General features: G+C 39.2%; 1 protein-coding gene across 4 annotated transcripts in view; it reads left to right on the top strand.

Annotated features, from left to right (window-relative positions):
* Nucleotides 1-14,882, top strand: part of Frmpd4 (FERM and PDZ domain containing 4) — a 680,790-nt gene that overhangs the window by 223,672 nt on the left and 442,236 nt on the right. The window contains exon 2 of one of the 4 annotated variants that reach the window (XM_045140766.1): nucleotides 13,370-13,466. The exons of the other annotated variants lie outside the window; for them this stretch is intronic. Coding sequence (XP_044996701.1) covers nucleotides 13,450-13,466 — 17 coding nt within the window. The 5' untranslated portion in view covers nucleotides 13,370-13,449. The remainder of the gene's footprint in view (nucleotides 1-13,369; nucleotides 13,467-14,882) is intronic. 4 annotated transcript variants of the gene reach the window in all.

Raw genomic sequence — 14,882 nt, 5'->3', positions numbered from 1 at the left:
TCTTAACTAAAGTAGCATCTGACTTTGAGCGCACCCAGCTTAGACTACAAGAGCTGCCCAGTTGAGCCAACTAATCTGCACTGGTGAGCTCAGTGGAGGGAGTAGCATTTAAGTGTTATTTTTAGCCATTAAATTTTTTAAATTATTTATTTATTTATTTGAGAGCGACAGACACAGAGAGAAAGACAAATAGAGGGAGAGAGAGAGAATGGGCGTGCCAGGGCTTCCAGCCTCTGCAAAGGAACTCCAGACGCGTGCGCCCCCTGGTGCATCTGGCTAACGTGGGACCTGGGGAACCGAGCCTTGAACCGGGGTCCTTAGGCTTCACAGGCAAGCGCTTAACCGCTAAGCCATCTCTCCAGCCCAGCCATTAAATTTTGACATGGCTTGTCATACAACAAAGGCTAATTTATAAGTGAGAATCAAAAACTGGTATCTATCAGGTGATCCAGTTAAGATAATAAAGCTCTTTATTCCAGCTGAAACTTTCCAGCAGCACTTGTTTCTCTCTCAAGTGTTCTTATACAAAGCCACAATGTTTATGATCAAAAACAGTAGCCATTAAATATGGAATCAGGCTGCTTTCATACACTTTCGGACATCCATTTTGTATCTGTGGCATTTTCAGCACATAATTCTATGAGCTTAAATATTAATCGCCAAAAGCAGGTGTAGGAAGAGACTCCATTAGATACCCAAGTGTACTCCTGTAAGGGCTTTGTGTAGAGACACAGGGTATGGAGCAACATGGTAAGCCTCAAAAGTCTGAGAGACATTCCCACCAACTAGGGCCCTTGCTTTTACACAGTGGGCCAGTCTGAGCCGAGATATGAGAATGGATCTGGGAATGGACAGAGAAGTTCTCTATGACAAGTTCTCATAAATTGCTTTGCTCATGATCAAATCAGAATTGTAGAACCAATTAGGGCACTTGTAAGCCACCAGTAAAGAAACTGACATAGAGCATTTCTAGGAAAAGTGTAACCCTAAAAATATCCATTTTATCCTACTGTACTATTTTGGTCAAGGATCAAAGACTAGGCATGTAGTAGCATATCCAGAAATATAGATCTCTTTTGGTTCTAGCTATCAAACAATTATACCTGTGCAAATTCAGTTTCCTTATTTGTGAAATACGGCACATTATAAACTTTTTGTATGTGCTAGTGTGTGTGTAGTATGTATTGCATGTTTGTATGAGTGTTTGTATGCTTGGGGGCACATGAGTATATGAGGGTATGATGGACAGAGCTCAGCAGTATCAGGTGTCTTCCTCAATTGCTCTCTGCTTTAGTTCATCCATTCATTTACTGTGGGCCTGTCACTGTGTGTGAATGCAGGCCTGCACCTGCCATGGTGCACATATGGAGTTCAGAGGACAGATTTTTGGGTTGGTCCTCATCTTTCCATTTTATTTGATGGAGGGTTTCTGACTGGATACTCTGCTGTTATTATTATTATTATTATTATTTGGTGTACACATCAGTAACTTTCTGGAAATTTTCCTGTCTCTGTCAACCATATCACTATACCATGCTCAGATTACAGGAGCTCACTATGGCTTCTGGCCTTTCACAGTGGGTCTGAGGATCAAATTAAGGTATTCAGCCTTGAGCAGCAAGTGCTTTTTCTACTGAACCATCTACCCAGCTTGTACACCTCATTTTTTTGAGGTGTACACTGAACACAGAGCTCACTGAATCAGCTAGACAAGCTAGCCAGAAAGTGTGGGCGGGTCCTCCTGTCTCTGTCTCCCAGATGTGGGATATGAGGTGAAAAACCAGCTCTCCCGGTTTTTACATGGGTATCAAGATTCGAACTCATGTCCTCATCTTTGCAACCAACTGAGCCATCTTCTTAGGCAATAAACATTTTTAATATGTCTGTGATAAAGATTCTATTAGATTAACAAGACAGAATACTTATTATAAATGCCCAGAAACTACTAAATACTCAAAAAACCTGCTACTGTTAATAATTAAATGAGAGCACTTGATGGGAATCAGTAGCCTCTTTGAACTGTGTGCCCTTGTATGCAGCATACTATTAGCTACCTGGTCCTTAGTTTTTTTCAGATAAAATTAGAGAAATAAAGATGAAGTTACTCTCACCCTATGATTAAGGCATAAACACTTTAAATTGCACTGATGTCCCTCAACCCAAATAAGAGTAACCATTTATTACCAGTAGGTAATGAGTGTTAGTGTGTACTAGGTGAAAAGGTAGAAAAAACTTTTTAAAATTCTAATTTTGGTGTGTTTGTGTATGTATTTGTATGACATGTGGGTGTGATGTGTATGCGTATATTTATGTTAGTGTGTGCAAGTGTGGGTATGTTGATCCAAGCCTTCTAACTTGCTTGATGCAGGCAGGATCTCTCCTTGTTTACTGATGAGTTTGCCAGGTTAGCTGACTTGTGAGCTTCCGGAGAATTCTCCTATTGTTATGTTGTAGACAGCTTCATGTTACTGGGATGAATATCCAAAGAGACACAGTTTACATGTGGAAGGGATTTATTTGATGTTTACAGATACAGGGGAGGTTCAATTGATGGCAGAAGAATCTGGCTCCCTTTCACACATCTAAGCAGACAGAAAACCACACAGCCAGCCCTACAAGCAAGAACAAAACTGGACCCCCAAACACACCTGTGGGCTATTCCCCAGGACCTGCCCCCGGTTACACCTCTTTCACCCAGACAGCTGGAAATCCAAGTTACAAGCTTTAATAAAACACTTAAGTCTATTGCAAACATATATTCCTGCTACCACAGTCTACCCCGCATCTCCCCGTGAGCTCACTATTGTGCCTGGTATTCAGATAGCCAAGTTATAATAGAAACCTTTGCTCAGTAAATCTAAGGAAATCAGTGTGCTTACCAAGCGTGCTCATTGGTACAGAAGAGTATGGCTAAATGCTTCATGTATCTGAGGCCACTTTATTGTTTATATTAAAATTATATTTTCGCAAATGAGTAAATTTTAGATCACTTATTTTTATCCAAACATAAATTAGGACTAATGTTAAAATTTAAGATCTTGGGTTCATGTTGATTGAGAATGCCGAAAGTATTTTTTTTTCTGGCAATTTTTAAAAATAGAAATTTTAAATTGCTTAGCAACATAATTTAACATTTAAAGATAAAAATAAAAGCCACTAATCACTCCTCTCTTCTGTTTAGTTTTCCTTGAAGAGTTACTCTTAAAATACTACCTCATGAAGCAAGGTGCCCTTGTAGTCTGAAAGCAACATATGGACAGAGTAAATACGTTCCTGATTAAGCTCCCTATTTTATATGGAGTGGCAATATTGCCAGACATTTTAAGTACCTGGAACTTGTCAACCCCTAATTTGTGGTTTCCCATAGGACTAAGTGTGTTTTTCCTAACTACAGATGTTTGCCATTTTTAACCATAATAAATGTATCAAAATTTTTAAAGCATTATGTTTTCCTACTTCATTTAAAGATAAACATCTGTTTCCTTTAAACTTGGAATAAAGTTTATGAATTATAGAAAAAAGTAACACATTTTATGGGTCATATGCACAAACTCCAGAAATGGGCTAATTTTCAACAATTATTATGGACAGGCAATTATGTGCTTGAAATTTTGCAAGCATGTATGATTCATTACCTAAGACACATTAAGTGTTTTGCATTTCAAACAGTTCTTTTGTGTGTGAGGAGGAACCCACTGAGGTATGTTTTTGTTTTTGGACTCTTTGTACATAAGTGTAGCCTAGGTGTGTAAAGCCACAATTATGATTGCTAGTAATGATAGTTTTATAGGGGTTGGAGAGATAGGTTAGAGGTTGAGGCATTTGTCTGTGAAGCTTAAGGACCCATGTTGGACTCTCCAGATCCCACATAGGCAAGAGGCACAAAGTTGAGGAAAGCACAAAGTCACACATGCCCACAGGGTGGCACAAGCATGTGGAGTTTGATTGCGGTGGTTGAGGCCAAATCTCTCCCTCTTTCTCTCTCTCTCTTTTTCTTTCTCTCTTTCTCTGTCTCATGCTTTCCCCCACCAAAAAAAAAAAAAATTAAGAAGATAGTTTTAAAAATAGAATGGCAGTGATAACAAATGTCTTCATTACTCCAGTGAAACAGGAAAAGACACGCTTCAAAGATACCATGTAACCTTGGTTGTAGCTCCATTTGTGGAAACTAAAGCTACAAATCAATCCAGTCAAACTATATTACTTATGCCAATTTTGAGTTCTCTCTCTCTCTCTTTCTCTCTCTTTCTCTCTCTCTCTCTCTCTCTCTCTCTCTCTCTCTCTCTCTCTGTTGCAGATGTGATATGATATGTGGTGGTGTATGGCGGTGTTGCATGTGTATGTGTATAATGTATGCACATGTGTGGATGGATATGGCCTGCTATGCACTCACAGAGGGCAAAGGATGACATCAGGTATCCCCCTCTATTGCTCATTACTTGTTTGTTTGACACAGAGTCTTTTCACTGATTCCAGAGTTTTAAGGATTTGGGGAGCACCAGTGTTTCTACAGTCTCTGCTCCTCACAGGACTTGGGTTACAGATGTGTGTGGCCTTACCTAGCTCTTTATGTGGAGGCTTAAAAATTGAACTCAGTGTCCCAGGCACCCTCAGGCCCTCGTGCTTGTGCAGGAACCATATCTTCAAGCCTCTTGATTTAACCTTATGTCCCGTGTGCCATCTGAGCAGAATAAACTTGTAAGCATAACTTTGTGAATGAAAGCCTGAAATTACCATCCTTCCTTTGTATGGGCTTAACAAGCTAACCAGCCAAGCTTGTTTGAGGATGGAATTGTATTCAGATGGAAGAATCCTTCTGACATGCTGTATAATCTCTATGGAAGGCACAAGCATATCCTTTTGGAGGAAACAAATGCAGATATGTGACTTTAGGGCATGGTAGTTATATCCAAATTAAAACTATTTTTTAGAAGATCAGTGTGATGTTGATGTTCAAGGACATAGATACATCTGGTATAGATGGTGGGTAAATTTTCCCAGATCATTGGATAATGGGGGAGCTTTTATGAGACCTAAGGCACAGCCATAGCTTTTGGCTTCCCATTCTCTGCTCCCAAGAAAACATCATTTGTGTATATCATACAATTATATTCTCTTAGGGGCATTTTGATAAGAGACTTGCCCTCTCATAATCTGTAAGTCACAATATATTACTGTATTTCCATCTGCCTTTCACTGGAAAGAAAGTTTGATAGGAAGCTGTATGTTCACTTTTGGTCCTACTTTCTTATATCATGGAGAGAATAATTCTGCATTAAAATGGTTTAAATATATGAGGTATCTCATGTCAACCTAATTACTGAACTTACAAATGAACTTACCTGTAGCCCTCGTTTATCTCTCTCATTTTTAGATGCCAGGACCAGGGCATGTATTTGATGCTGGAACTTGTCTTCCACTACTAGCCTGCCTCTGAGTTAGTACAATATTCCCCAATAAAAGCAATGCCAAAGTGCAAGGGCAACACATGAAGGCTATGAACACTCATTCCAAGTGCGTGATATAGATCAAGGAATACATTCTTGGGAATTGAGGCAAATTTTTGCACTTTCTAAGTTAGTAAGCCTCTCTCCTCTGTATTGATAGGCATGGTGCCTACAAAATTTTATTCCTTGATAAATAAACCAACATATACACAAGTAGGTCGCCAGAAGAGGTGTTTTGGCCCTTGTGGTTATTATCTAACATGTTTAATTCTTATAGCTCAATACAACAAGCATCATGCACCTGCCATGTGCCAGTGGTACTGTGAGGACAGATGAGATGTCACACCTGCTCACAAGGAGCTCACAGGCTGCAAGGAGAAAGAGACATAAAACCCTCTAGTATATCTCATGTAATTAGCCACTTTCCTGCTAATATGTATCACTTAATAAATGCTTGGTGTTCTGTGTGTTTGCATATGTCATGTTCATTAACACTGTGAGGACTGCCATCCCAATGCACAGAAAATACAGTGTTTAATGCCTGCTTAACTAACTGTAGTTCTTCCTCTGTGTTGTGTGGAAGCTCTGCACATTGATACAGATGTCTGTGGCAGGATGTTATGCCTTCTGAACTTCTTGAGGTTTTTATAACGTGTTTTTTCTTCCTTTGTCATATTAAATAATTTCTTCTACTACCACTTGTCATTTCCTTCCCAACCCAAGAGGTATGTTAGAAGCCTCTTTCCCTTTATACTCTAAGTCTATTGTATGCCCATTTTCCAGTTATTATTCTCCTCTCCAACAAGGTGTTTTGACCATCAGTTCCTATCTGCAAATCCCAGGGCATTTACACCTCAGGTTCTACCAGGAAGGGGCTACTCAGGCATAGTTGTCTTCTATTGTTCTCAGCTTCTCTACTGTATGACCCTGAGTCCTAGTCTTTCTCTTTCTGTCACTGTCTCTCTGTCATTAGAAATCCTTTTAGGTTAATACCTTCCATTGCAACCAGCTTTCACAACATTATTTTCTTCTCCCGTTCACTGTATTAGTTACTTTCCTTATTGCTATGACAAAATACCTGGCATGAAGCAACATAAGAGAGGAAGGTGTTATTTCTGGATCAAGGTTACAAGGCTATTTCCTGTTTAAGGTTACAGCATATCATAGTGAGGATGGCATGGTGGCAGGAGCTTGAGGCAGAGATGGTCATATTGTGTCCATGTCAGCATGCCGATAGGGATGCATGCTGGTGATCAGCTTGCTTTCTCATTCTTATTAAGTCCAGAACATCCATCCCATGGAATGATGTTGCCCCTACTTAGGATGACACTTCCCACTGCAATTAACCTACATAAAACTCCCTCACAGAAATGCCCAAAGGTTCCTTCCATTGTGATTCTAGATCTCATCAAGTTGACAAGATTAACTATCACCGTCACTATCACCTTAATTGTAAATCTAATTTGCACAAAGCCATTAGCTGCATCTGTTCAAAGGAACTAATGAACTTGCTTAAATGCACATTCTTGATGATTGGGGTTCAAAATGAAAACTCTTTATGTCTCTGTGAGGGATCTATTTTTCAGAAATTCTGCTCATTCTCTTCAAGATTTTTTTCTCATACAATGAAAAAAACATGGCCTATAACAAGATAAGGGTCCTTCTCAATCTGAGAGTTGAGGTCATCTTCAAGTTCATATTGACATAATAAGGATTTGCTTTCTTTCTATATCATTTTATCTCCCTCTAAGGTATCAGTGGCTCACATAAATCATTTTTCAGTCAACAGAAAAAAAAATTGGAGTTCTATAAATTTTTTGTATGCAGTGGTTGGCCTCACTGTTAGTGGTTCCCAAGTGTGAGCAGTAGCAATAGCCTTGCTAAAGCTCATCCTGGAAGACCTGGGATTAGAGAATTATTTCTCTTAGGGGCCTCCTCATGGAATAATGAGGTTTGGGACTCAGAGGTCTGAATGTTGCCTTTGCTGTCTTAGACCCTTCTTGCAAGAAGAGGAAGTGTTTGCTGAGTAGAGCCACATAGATCCATCTTTCTTTAAATTGGTGCCTAGAGAGGTGTCTGGCACAGGAGCCACATCAGTCAACATCTGAGATGCTGTACAGGAAACCATAATATTTGGCACAGGCAGACTGATCTTGGATGGAAGGCCAAAGGATCTTTTCTATGACATCACTGATGAATTTCTGAGAAATAACAGTGTATGGGATCTAGATGAACAAACGTACCCTATACTGACCACAAAGGTCATATAGCTGATAGAGAAAATGGTCCAAGTTCAAAGCCAAACTTTTCTCTTTGGCTGCAGGAATAGGAAAGAGGAATACAAAAGGGAGAAAGTGTGACTTCTCTGAGCTTTTGGTAGTGCATGGCAGTGGCATAATGAAGAAGATGAAAAATAGGAATGAAGGGAGTAGTTTAAACTATGCTGGCAGGGCTAGAATGAGACTGAATAATGAAAATGGGTGTAAAGGAAGGCAAGTGGGCAAAAGAGAAAATGGAGTTGTAAAAGGTCAGAATATGCTGAACAGTCTGAAGTTCTGAGAATGTGCAGATGCTTTGCCCAACAAGGAAGCAATTAGAACAATTAAAAGACAAATAAGTGAAAATTATCACTAAAGGCATACATTATGTATTTTGTGTCTCATGACTTATTCTAAAATTCAAGATGATGTTTCCATAGGCAAGTATTTAGTAAGACATATTTCTGTTATGATATGAATTTACTATCTCAATATCTTTCCACTTGCAAAGATAAAGTGAAAAATTATCATTACTGCTATTATTGAGAAATATTGCACTATATGGAGTTATCAAAGGTCCAGAGAGATATCACATGTATCTGACTAAGAAAATATAGCTGGGATTGAAATGAATGCCCATATTCTGAAAGTGTGCTGGGGAATATCTTAATTGTCTGTTTTGTGAAATCATCTTGGGGCAGGAAGAAGTACATTTCTTTGGACTATTTTGGTTATATAAGCCAAGGACACTGTCAAGGACTGTTATCTGGTGACCAAATCTGCCTTTGAGCTTAATGCCTGCATAGGTGCTTTCCAATAGTTATTATGTCCTCAACTGAGTTTAGGTCAGGAGGTGACCTTTCAGAGTGAAAGTTGAACAAGAAACTTGGTTAAAATAGTTTTCTGTGGTTCCATCATTTTTCTGATGACATATGGTGGGTGTCATGTTCTACCTTTATTATGCAAAAGGGTTTCCAGACATGACTTTTAAAATTACACAGTGATAAGCACTAACCATGGTTGTAATATATTTCAGAAACTCAGAAATGTTCAACTAATTTTATTCAAATCAAGCCATTTGAAGATAAGACACCAGTGTAACTGTGTACATGGCATATTGATGACATTGGCTAGGTAGTTTGCAAAGTATTTTAAGGTTTCCAATAACCATAAGGTGATATCACTTTGCTATTTTAAAAATAAGGAAGTAGGGGCTTCTGTATATAAAGCAGCCTGGGCCAGGCAAGTGTTTAACCGGGAACAGAGCCAGTGTTGCAATGTCAGGTCACTTCACTGCAGAGCTTTGGTAACCAGTGCTCCATCTTAAATCTTTAAGGTTAAGTGGGAGGAGTTTACCAGGAAGTACAGGAAAGGATATGTCAGCCTCAGAACAGAGGATGAAGAAAAGCTCTTCAAAGACAAAAAGTGGTTAAGTTGAGGCTACAGCATTTGGGGCATGAAATGATGGAAGGAGTGAGAAGAGTTTCAGCATTAAGGGTTACTACAATCTAAGTAGGGGAAGCAAATCAATGATATAAAGATATCTGAACATCTATGTGGGACCAAAACATTCAGTTTATGCAGATTTTATGAGCTGGAGTTTTGGCTGAATGATAGAATGCTTGCTTAGCATGTGTGAGGTCATGATTCTATTCCCACCACCACAATTAATCAATCATTATTATCCTCATCATTTTACTTTGAGCTAGCTGTGATGGCTCACACCTGTGAAGCTGAGGCAGAAGTAATATTACAAGTTTGAGATTACCTTGGCTCACATAGTGAGTTCCAGGCCAGTGAAAATTTTGTCTCTGAACCAAACAAATAGCAACAAACAAAAATGGGGCTGGATGGGCTAGAAGAATGGATTAGCAGTTAAGGCATTTGCCTGCAATGCCAAAGGACCCAGGTTCAATTCCCCAGGACCCACGTTAGCCATATGCACAGGGGTGTGTGTATGCATCTGGAGTTTGTTTGCAGTGCTGGAGGCCCTGGCACATCCATTCACTCTTTCTCTCTCTCTGTCAAATAAATACAAATAAAATATAAAAAAAATAGAGCTGGAGAGATGGATTGGTGGTTAAGGCACTTGCCTGAGAAGCCTAAAACTTCATGTTTGAATCACTAGGTCCCACGTAGCCAGACATACAGTGCCATGAGTGGCACACCTGTCTGGAGTTCATTTGCAGCAGCTGAAGACCTTGGTGTGTTCATTTCTTCTCTTTCTCTACCTCTTCTCTCCTCTCTCTCTATCTCTCTCCCTCAAATAAAAAAAAAAAAAAAAAAGGAAATACGGGCTGGAGAGATGACTTAGTGGTTAAGCACTTGCCTGCGAAGCCTGAGGACCCCGGTTTGAGGCTCGATTCCCCAGGACCCACGTTAGCCAGAAGCACAAGGGGGCATACACATTTGGTGTTCATCTGCAGTGGCTGGAGGCCCTGGCGCACCCATGCTCTCTCTCTCTTTCTCTCTGCCTCTTTCTCTCTCTGTCGCTCTCAAATAAATAAATAAATAAAAATTTGAAAAAATGAAAATTCTAACATTCCTTTAAAAAGCTCAAAAGAAACAAAACACCTAAAAACAGAAAAAAATGTACTGAACCCCAGATCCCTGAACATCAATCACTTTTCTAGTAATAGGGCAGGATGGATATAATCATTTATAGATACCAGATGTCTTTGTACATGGGCCATAGTTTACATGGATGTTTTTGGTTTTCTTCTTTATTCTTACTTTGATGCTTTTACATTTTATGTCACTGTGTGTTCTGCACTTACTAATGTATTTATTTGTAAGTATGTGTGTGGGTGTATGTGTCATGGCCTCTTGCTTATACAAACGAGCAGTATGTTTTGTGTCTGGCTTGAACCATGGGCATCAGGATTTGCAAGCAATCACTTTCAACCAGTGATCCATCTTCCCAGCTACTGTTCACTTTTTATACGTATAAATGTACTAGTGGTGTGAATTTTCAGTAGTCCAGGCCTGTTAACCATGTGTCTGTATTCAGGTCCAAAATTTGCAAGGTTGTTAGTTTATGGAATAGTTTCTTCTCTCAGCATTCCTGGGAAGACAGGAGTTAAGAGATCAGGCATAACTTGACCAACCTTGTGCTGGCATATTGAAGAATCTTTGGGAAAAGGGTAATGGAATCATTTAACAAATCTGGACAGTGATCAAGCTGCTTAATGACAGTGGCTTTGACCCTCCATGCATTGTGAGAGTTAATTCCATCTTCTCTCGGAATTATTCTTCCTGACATACTGCTACTTTATGGTACTTCCTATGTCATCAATAGCAGGCCTTCCACTAGTGGAATGCAGGGACCCAGGTCCAGGTAGCCAAGTACCACATGAGCGGATTGCACAGTGTTGATTGAACCATAAAAGTCATTAGCCATCACACAAATGCCATTTTTTCCAGTGAAAGAGAATGTAACATTTCATTGCTCAATAGTTTTTAGACATGCCTTGTTATTTGTGTGTGTAATTAGTTATGAGGAAAATGGTCTATCGACATTCTCAAAGGATAAAGATAAGAATTTCACTTCTGTGAGAGAGAAGAGATGAAAAATTTAATTTTCAAACAGTAAATGTTGATTGACATTTTGGGAATAATCTGTTTAGGAAAGATGAAAATGCGGGGGTTTGTCCATGTATTAGTTACCTTTTGGCTGCTATGATAAAATACCTGACCAGAAGCAGCTTAAGGAAAGAAGAGTTTACTTTGCCTTACAGTTGCAGGACATCAGGCTACCCTGGTGGAGAAGACACTGTAGTAGGAGTGGGAAACTGGTTGGTCACTTGCACCCAGTCAGGAAGAGAGGGCAAACAGGAAGTGGGGCAAGACTACACAACCCTAAGGCCTGCCACCAGTGACTCACTTCCTCTAGCAAGCCTCTACCAACTGAAAAAAGATTCCACAATCTTCCCAAACAATGCCATCAGCTAATAATAATAACAAAGTGTTCAAACACATGAACCTATGAGGGAAATTTGACATTCAAATCAGAACAGTCCTTTAGTAGACCAACTAGGGTTATGAAAAAAAAAATCAGTTCTGAAGAATTTCTGGACAACCTGGAGGCTTTAGCTGAGAAGCATATGAGACATTATCCCTTAGTTAAGGCCAAAAATGCCTTCTTATCTTAGTAAGAGAAGATTTATGCAATTTATGTCCTCAGAATCATTTATATTTTATACTTTGTTTAGATAGTTTTTGTTCATAACCGGGGACTTCAGTTCTAAGTCAGTTTGCACATGTTTACTGCTATTCATCCACATTGACATTCCAAGGGCTCTATAATCTTTCTGGCAAGTATTCAATCCTTTGCTTTCCATTTGAAAAATTATTTCTTTATGTATTTAGTTATTAGAGAGTGAGAGACAGAGAAAAAGGCAGATAGAGAAGAGAGTAAGAATGGACATGCCATGGCCTTTAGGCACCACAAATGAACCCCAGACACATGTGTCACTTTGTGCATCTGGCTTTACTTGGATACTGGGAAATATAATTTAGGTTGTTAGGCTTTGCAGGCAAGCATCTTAACTGCTGAGCCATCTTTCTAGGCTCCCATGCTTTCTTTCTTTTTAGTTATTGACATTCATAATTGTAAACAATATTCCATGCTAACTCCCTCCCCCCCCAGTTTCCCCTTTGAAACTCCACTCCCCATTATAACCCCTTCCCAACAATCAGTCTCTCTTTTATTTTGATGTTATTATATTTTCTTCCTATTATGGTGGTCTTGTGTAGGTAGTGTCAGACACTATGAGGTCATGGATATCCAGGCCATTTTGTAACTATAGGAGTACATTTTATGGAGTCTTACCCTTCCTTTGGCTCTTACATTCTTTCTGCCACCTCTTCTGCAATGGACCCTGAACCATGGAAGGTGTGATTGAGATATTTCAGTGATGAGCACTACTCTGTCACTTCCTCTCAGCACCATGTTGGCTTCTGAGTCATGCCAAGGTCACTGCCATCTGAAAAGAGAAGGTTCTCTAACCAAAACTGAGAGTAGCATTAATATATGGGTATGAACATTAAGAGAAGTGCTTACTGGGCAGTTTGGCGAGCATAGTACATACATTTAGCCAGACAGCAACAGACCTTACACCTCTAGGGCACATGACTATCCCTGTTGTAGGTTTTCAGTATTAGGAATGTATGCCGTCCAATTGAGCAACAAAATGGAAACTCCACACTATTGATGAGTTTTGGGGCACTTGCTCTCAGGTTAGGTAGGCTATGTGAGCTTTTGTTTGTCTGTTTTTAAGTATGTTTTCCTTTTTTAGTTTCTAAAATCAGAAGATTTAAGTCTCAGATATTTCAGCTTCTTCCAGACTTTTGTTTTGTGGCCTGTACTATTATTCATGAAGGTTTTCCTCTGAAAGTATCTTGTGTTGTCTTCAAGAAATGAACCTGTATATTAGAATTGCATAATTTTAGGAAATGAATTTTAAACATTCTTGCTTAGGCAGGAAGAATTATGAAGTATTGCCCTACATGTTTTGCATCTTTTTCTGTTGTAACTCATGGGAATTTTTGTGTTTTGACTACTGATACTAAATGGAAGGTCAAATTTGTTTTCCCAGACTATTATCATTGTTGTTATGATTGTCATTAACATACACCATTTACTGAGTGTTTGTTATTTTTCAGGCACTCTGCTGTTTTATGAGACAGGCATTAGTGTCCCTACTTACAGTTCAGGAAACTGAGGCACAGAGCAGTTCAGTGGCATGAGGTCACACAGCTGGTAAGTGACAGATCCAAGATTTGAACTCTCTTTGACTAACCCTTGAACTCTTAATATTCAACTCCATTTGATTTTTGCTGCTTGGCTCCTCTTATGTCTTTTCACACTGTTCTGTGTTCTATCATATCTCTCATCAAAGGGAGTAAGCAGTCTTTGATTAAAAGAACTTAAAAACCGAGCGTGGCGGCACTCACCTTTAATCCCAGAACTTAGGAGGCAGAGGTAGGAGGATTGCAATGAGTTCAAGGCCACTTTGACACTACCAAGTGATTTCCAGGTCAGCCTGGGCTAGAGTGAGACCTTACCTCAAAAGACCAAATAAATAAATAAATGAAAAAAAAAAAACTCCTTTCTGAAAGTGTCATTGTTTTTGAATTCAGAATATCTTTGATCTCCAGAATTAATCAGATGTGTAAGCTCGTATAGAACTGCTTTCTGTCCTTATTCTACAGAAGGAGAAAAAGCTAATTAGATAAAAAGTAATTTATTACTTGGAAACTGATTTTTCAAAATCTCTACCATTTGGAAGTGGTATTAAATACAATCAATATTCATGTTTGTGACCTTAAACCAAATATTACTCAGTATATTCCTACTATTATCGCAGGAAGATTGACTGACAAAATTTCATTCCACAAACACTTTCTTTTTTTCATTTTTTTGGTTTATTTTTATTTATTTATTTGACAGCAATAGACAGAGAAAGAAGCAGAGAGAGAGAGAGAGAGAGAATGGGCACGCCAGGGCTTCCAGCCACTGCAGACGAATTCCAGATGCGTGTGCCCCCTTGTCCATCTGGATAACGTGGGTCCTGGGGAATCGAGCCTCGAACTGGGGTCCTTAGGCTTCATAGGCAAGCACTTAACCACTAAGCCATCTCTACAGCCCCATAAACACTTTCTTGATAGCACCTACTTGGAGCTAGACACACACTAAGGCCCTCTCAAAGCAATAAATTAGCATTTGTATTTCTGGGCTCCAAATTCTAAATAAGGAGATATATATGAAAGCAAATAGGTACATTTCTATTAATTTCTGGTACTAATTTTATGGATGTTTCTCGGAGTTAAGTGCTGTTCTCAAGATAAACCATCTAACTTGATGAGCAAGACCCTAGAAGTAAGGTGCTGTTTTATATTCTATTCAGAAATTTAGGCATTAGCAAGTCAGATGGCTCAGTCACATCTATTAGTGAATGAACAGAATTCATTTCAAGCATCACAGTGCAGAACAGTGCCCCTGGTTAGGACCCTAGTAGCTTAGGTTGAGTCTAGCTTTGATGTCTCATGGAGAAGAAGATATTGGAGGTTTAGGCATGTAGCTTTGTTTAATGGATAGTGATTACTCAGCATGCACAAAGCCCTGGGTTCAATCCATAGTACCACATAAACCACATGTGGTAGTATATGCCTTTAA

Source organism: Jaculus jaculus, chromosome X (genome assembly GCF_020740685.1).
Source record: "Jaculus jaculus isolate mJacJac1 chromosome X, mJacJac1.mat.Y.cur, whole genome shotgun sequence".
Classification (NCBI taxonomy): Eukaryota; Metazoa; Chordata; class Mammalia; order Rodentia; family Dipodidae; genus Jaculus; species Jaculus jaculus.
This window is presented reverse-complemented; position numbering and strand designations above follow the sequence as displayed.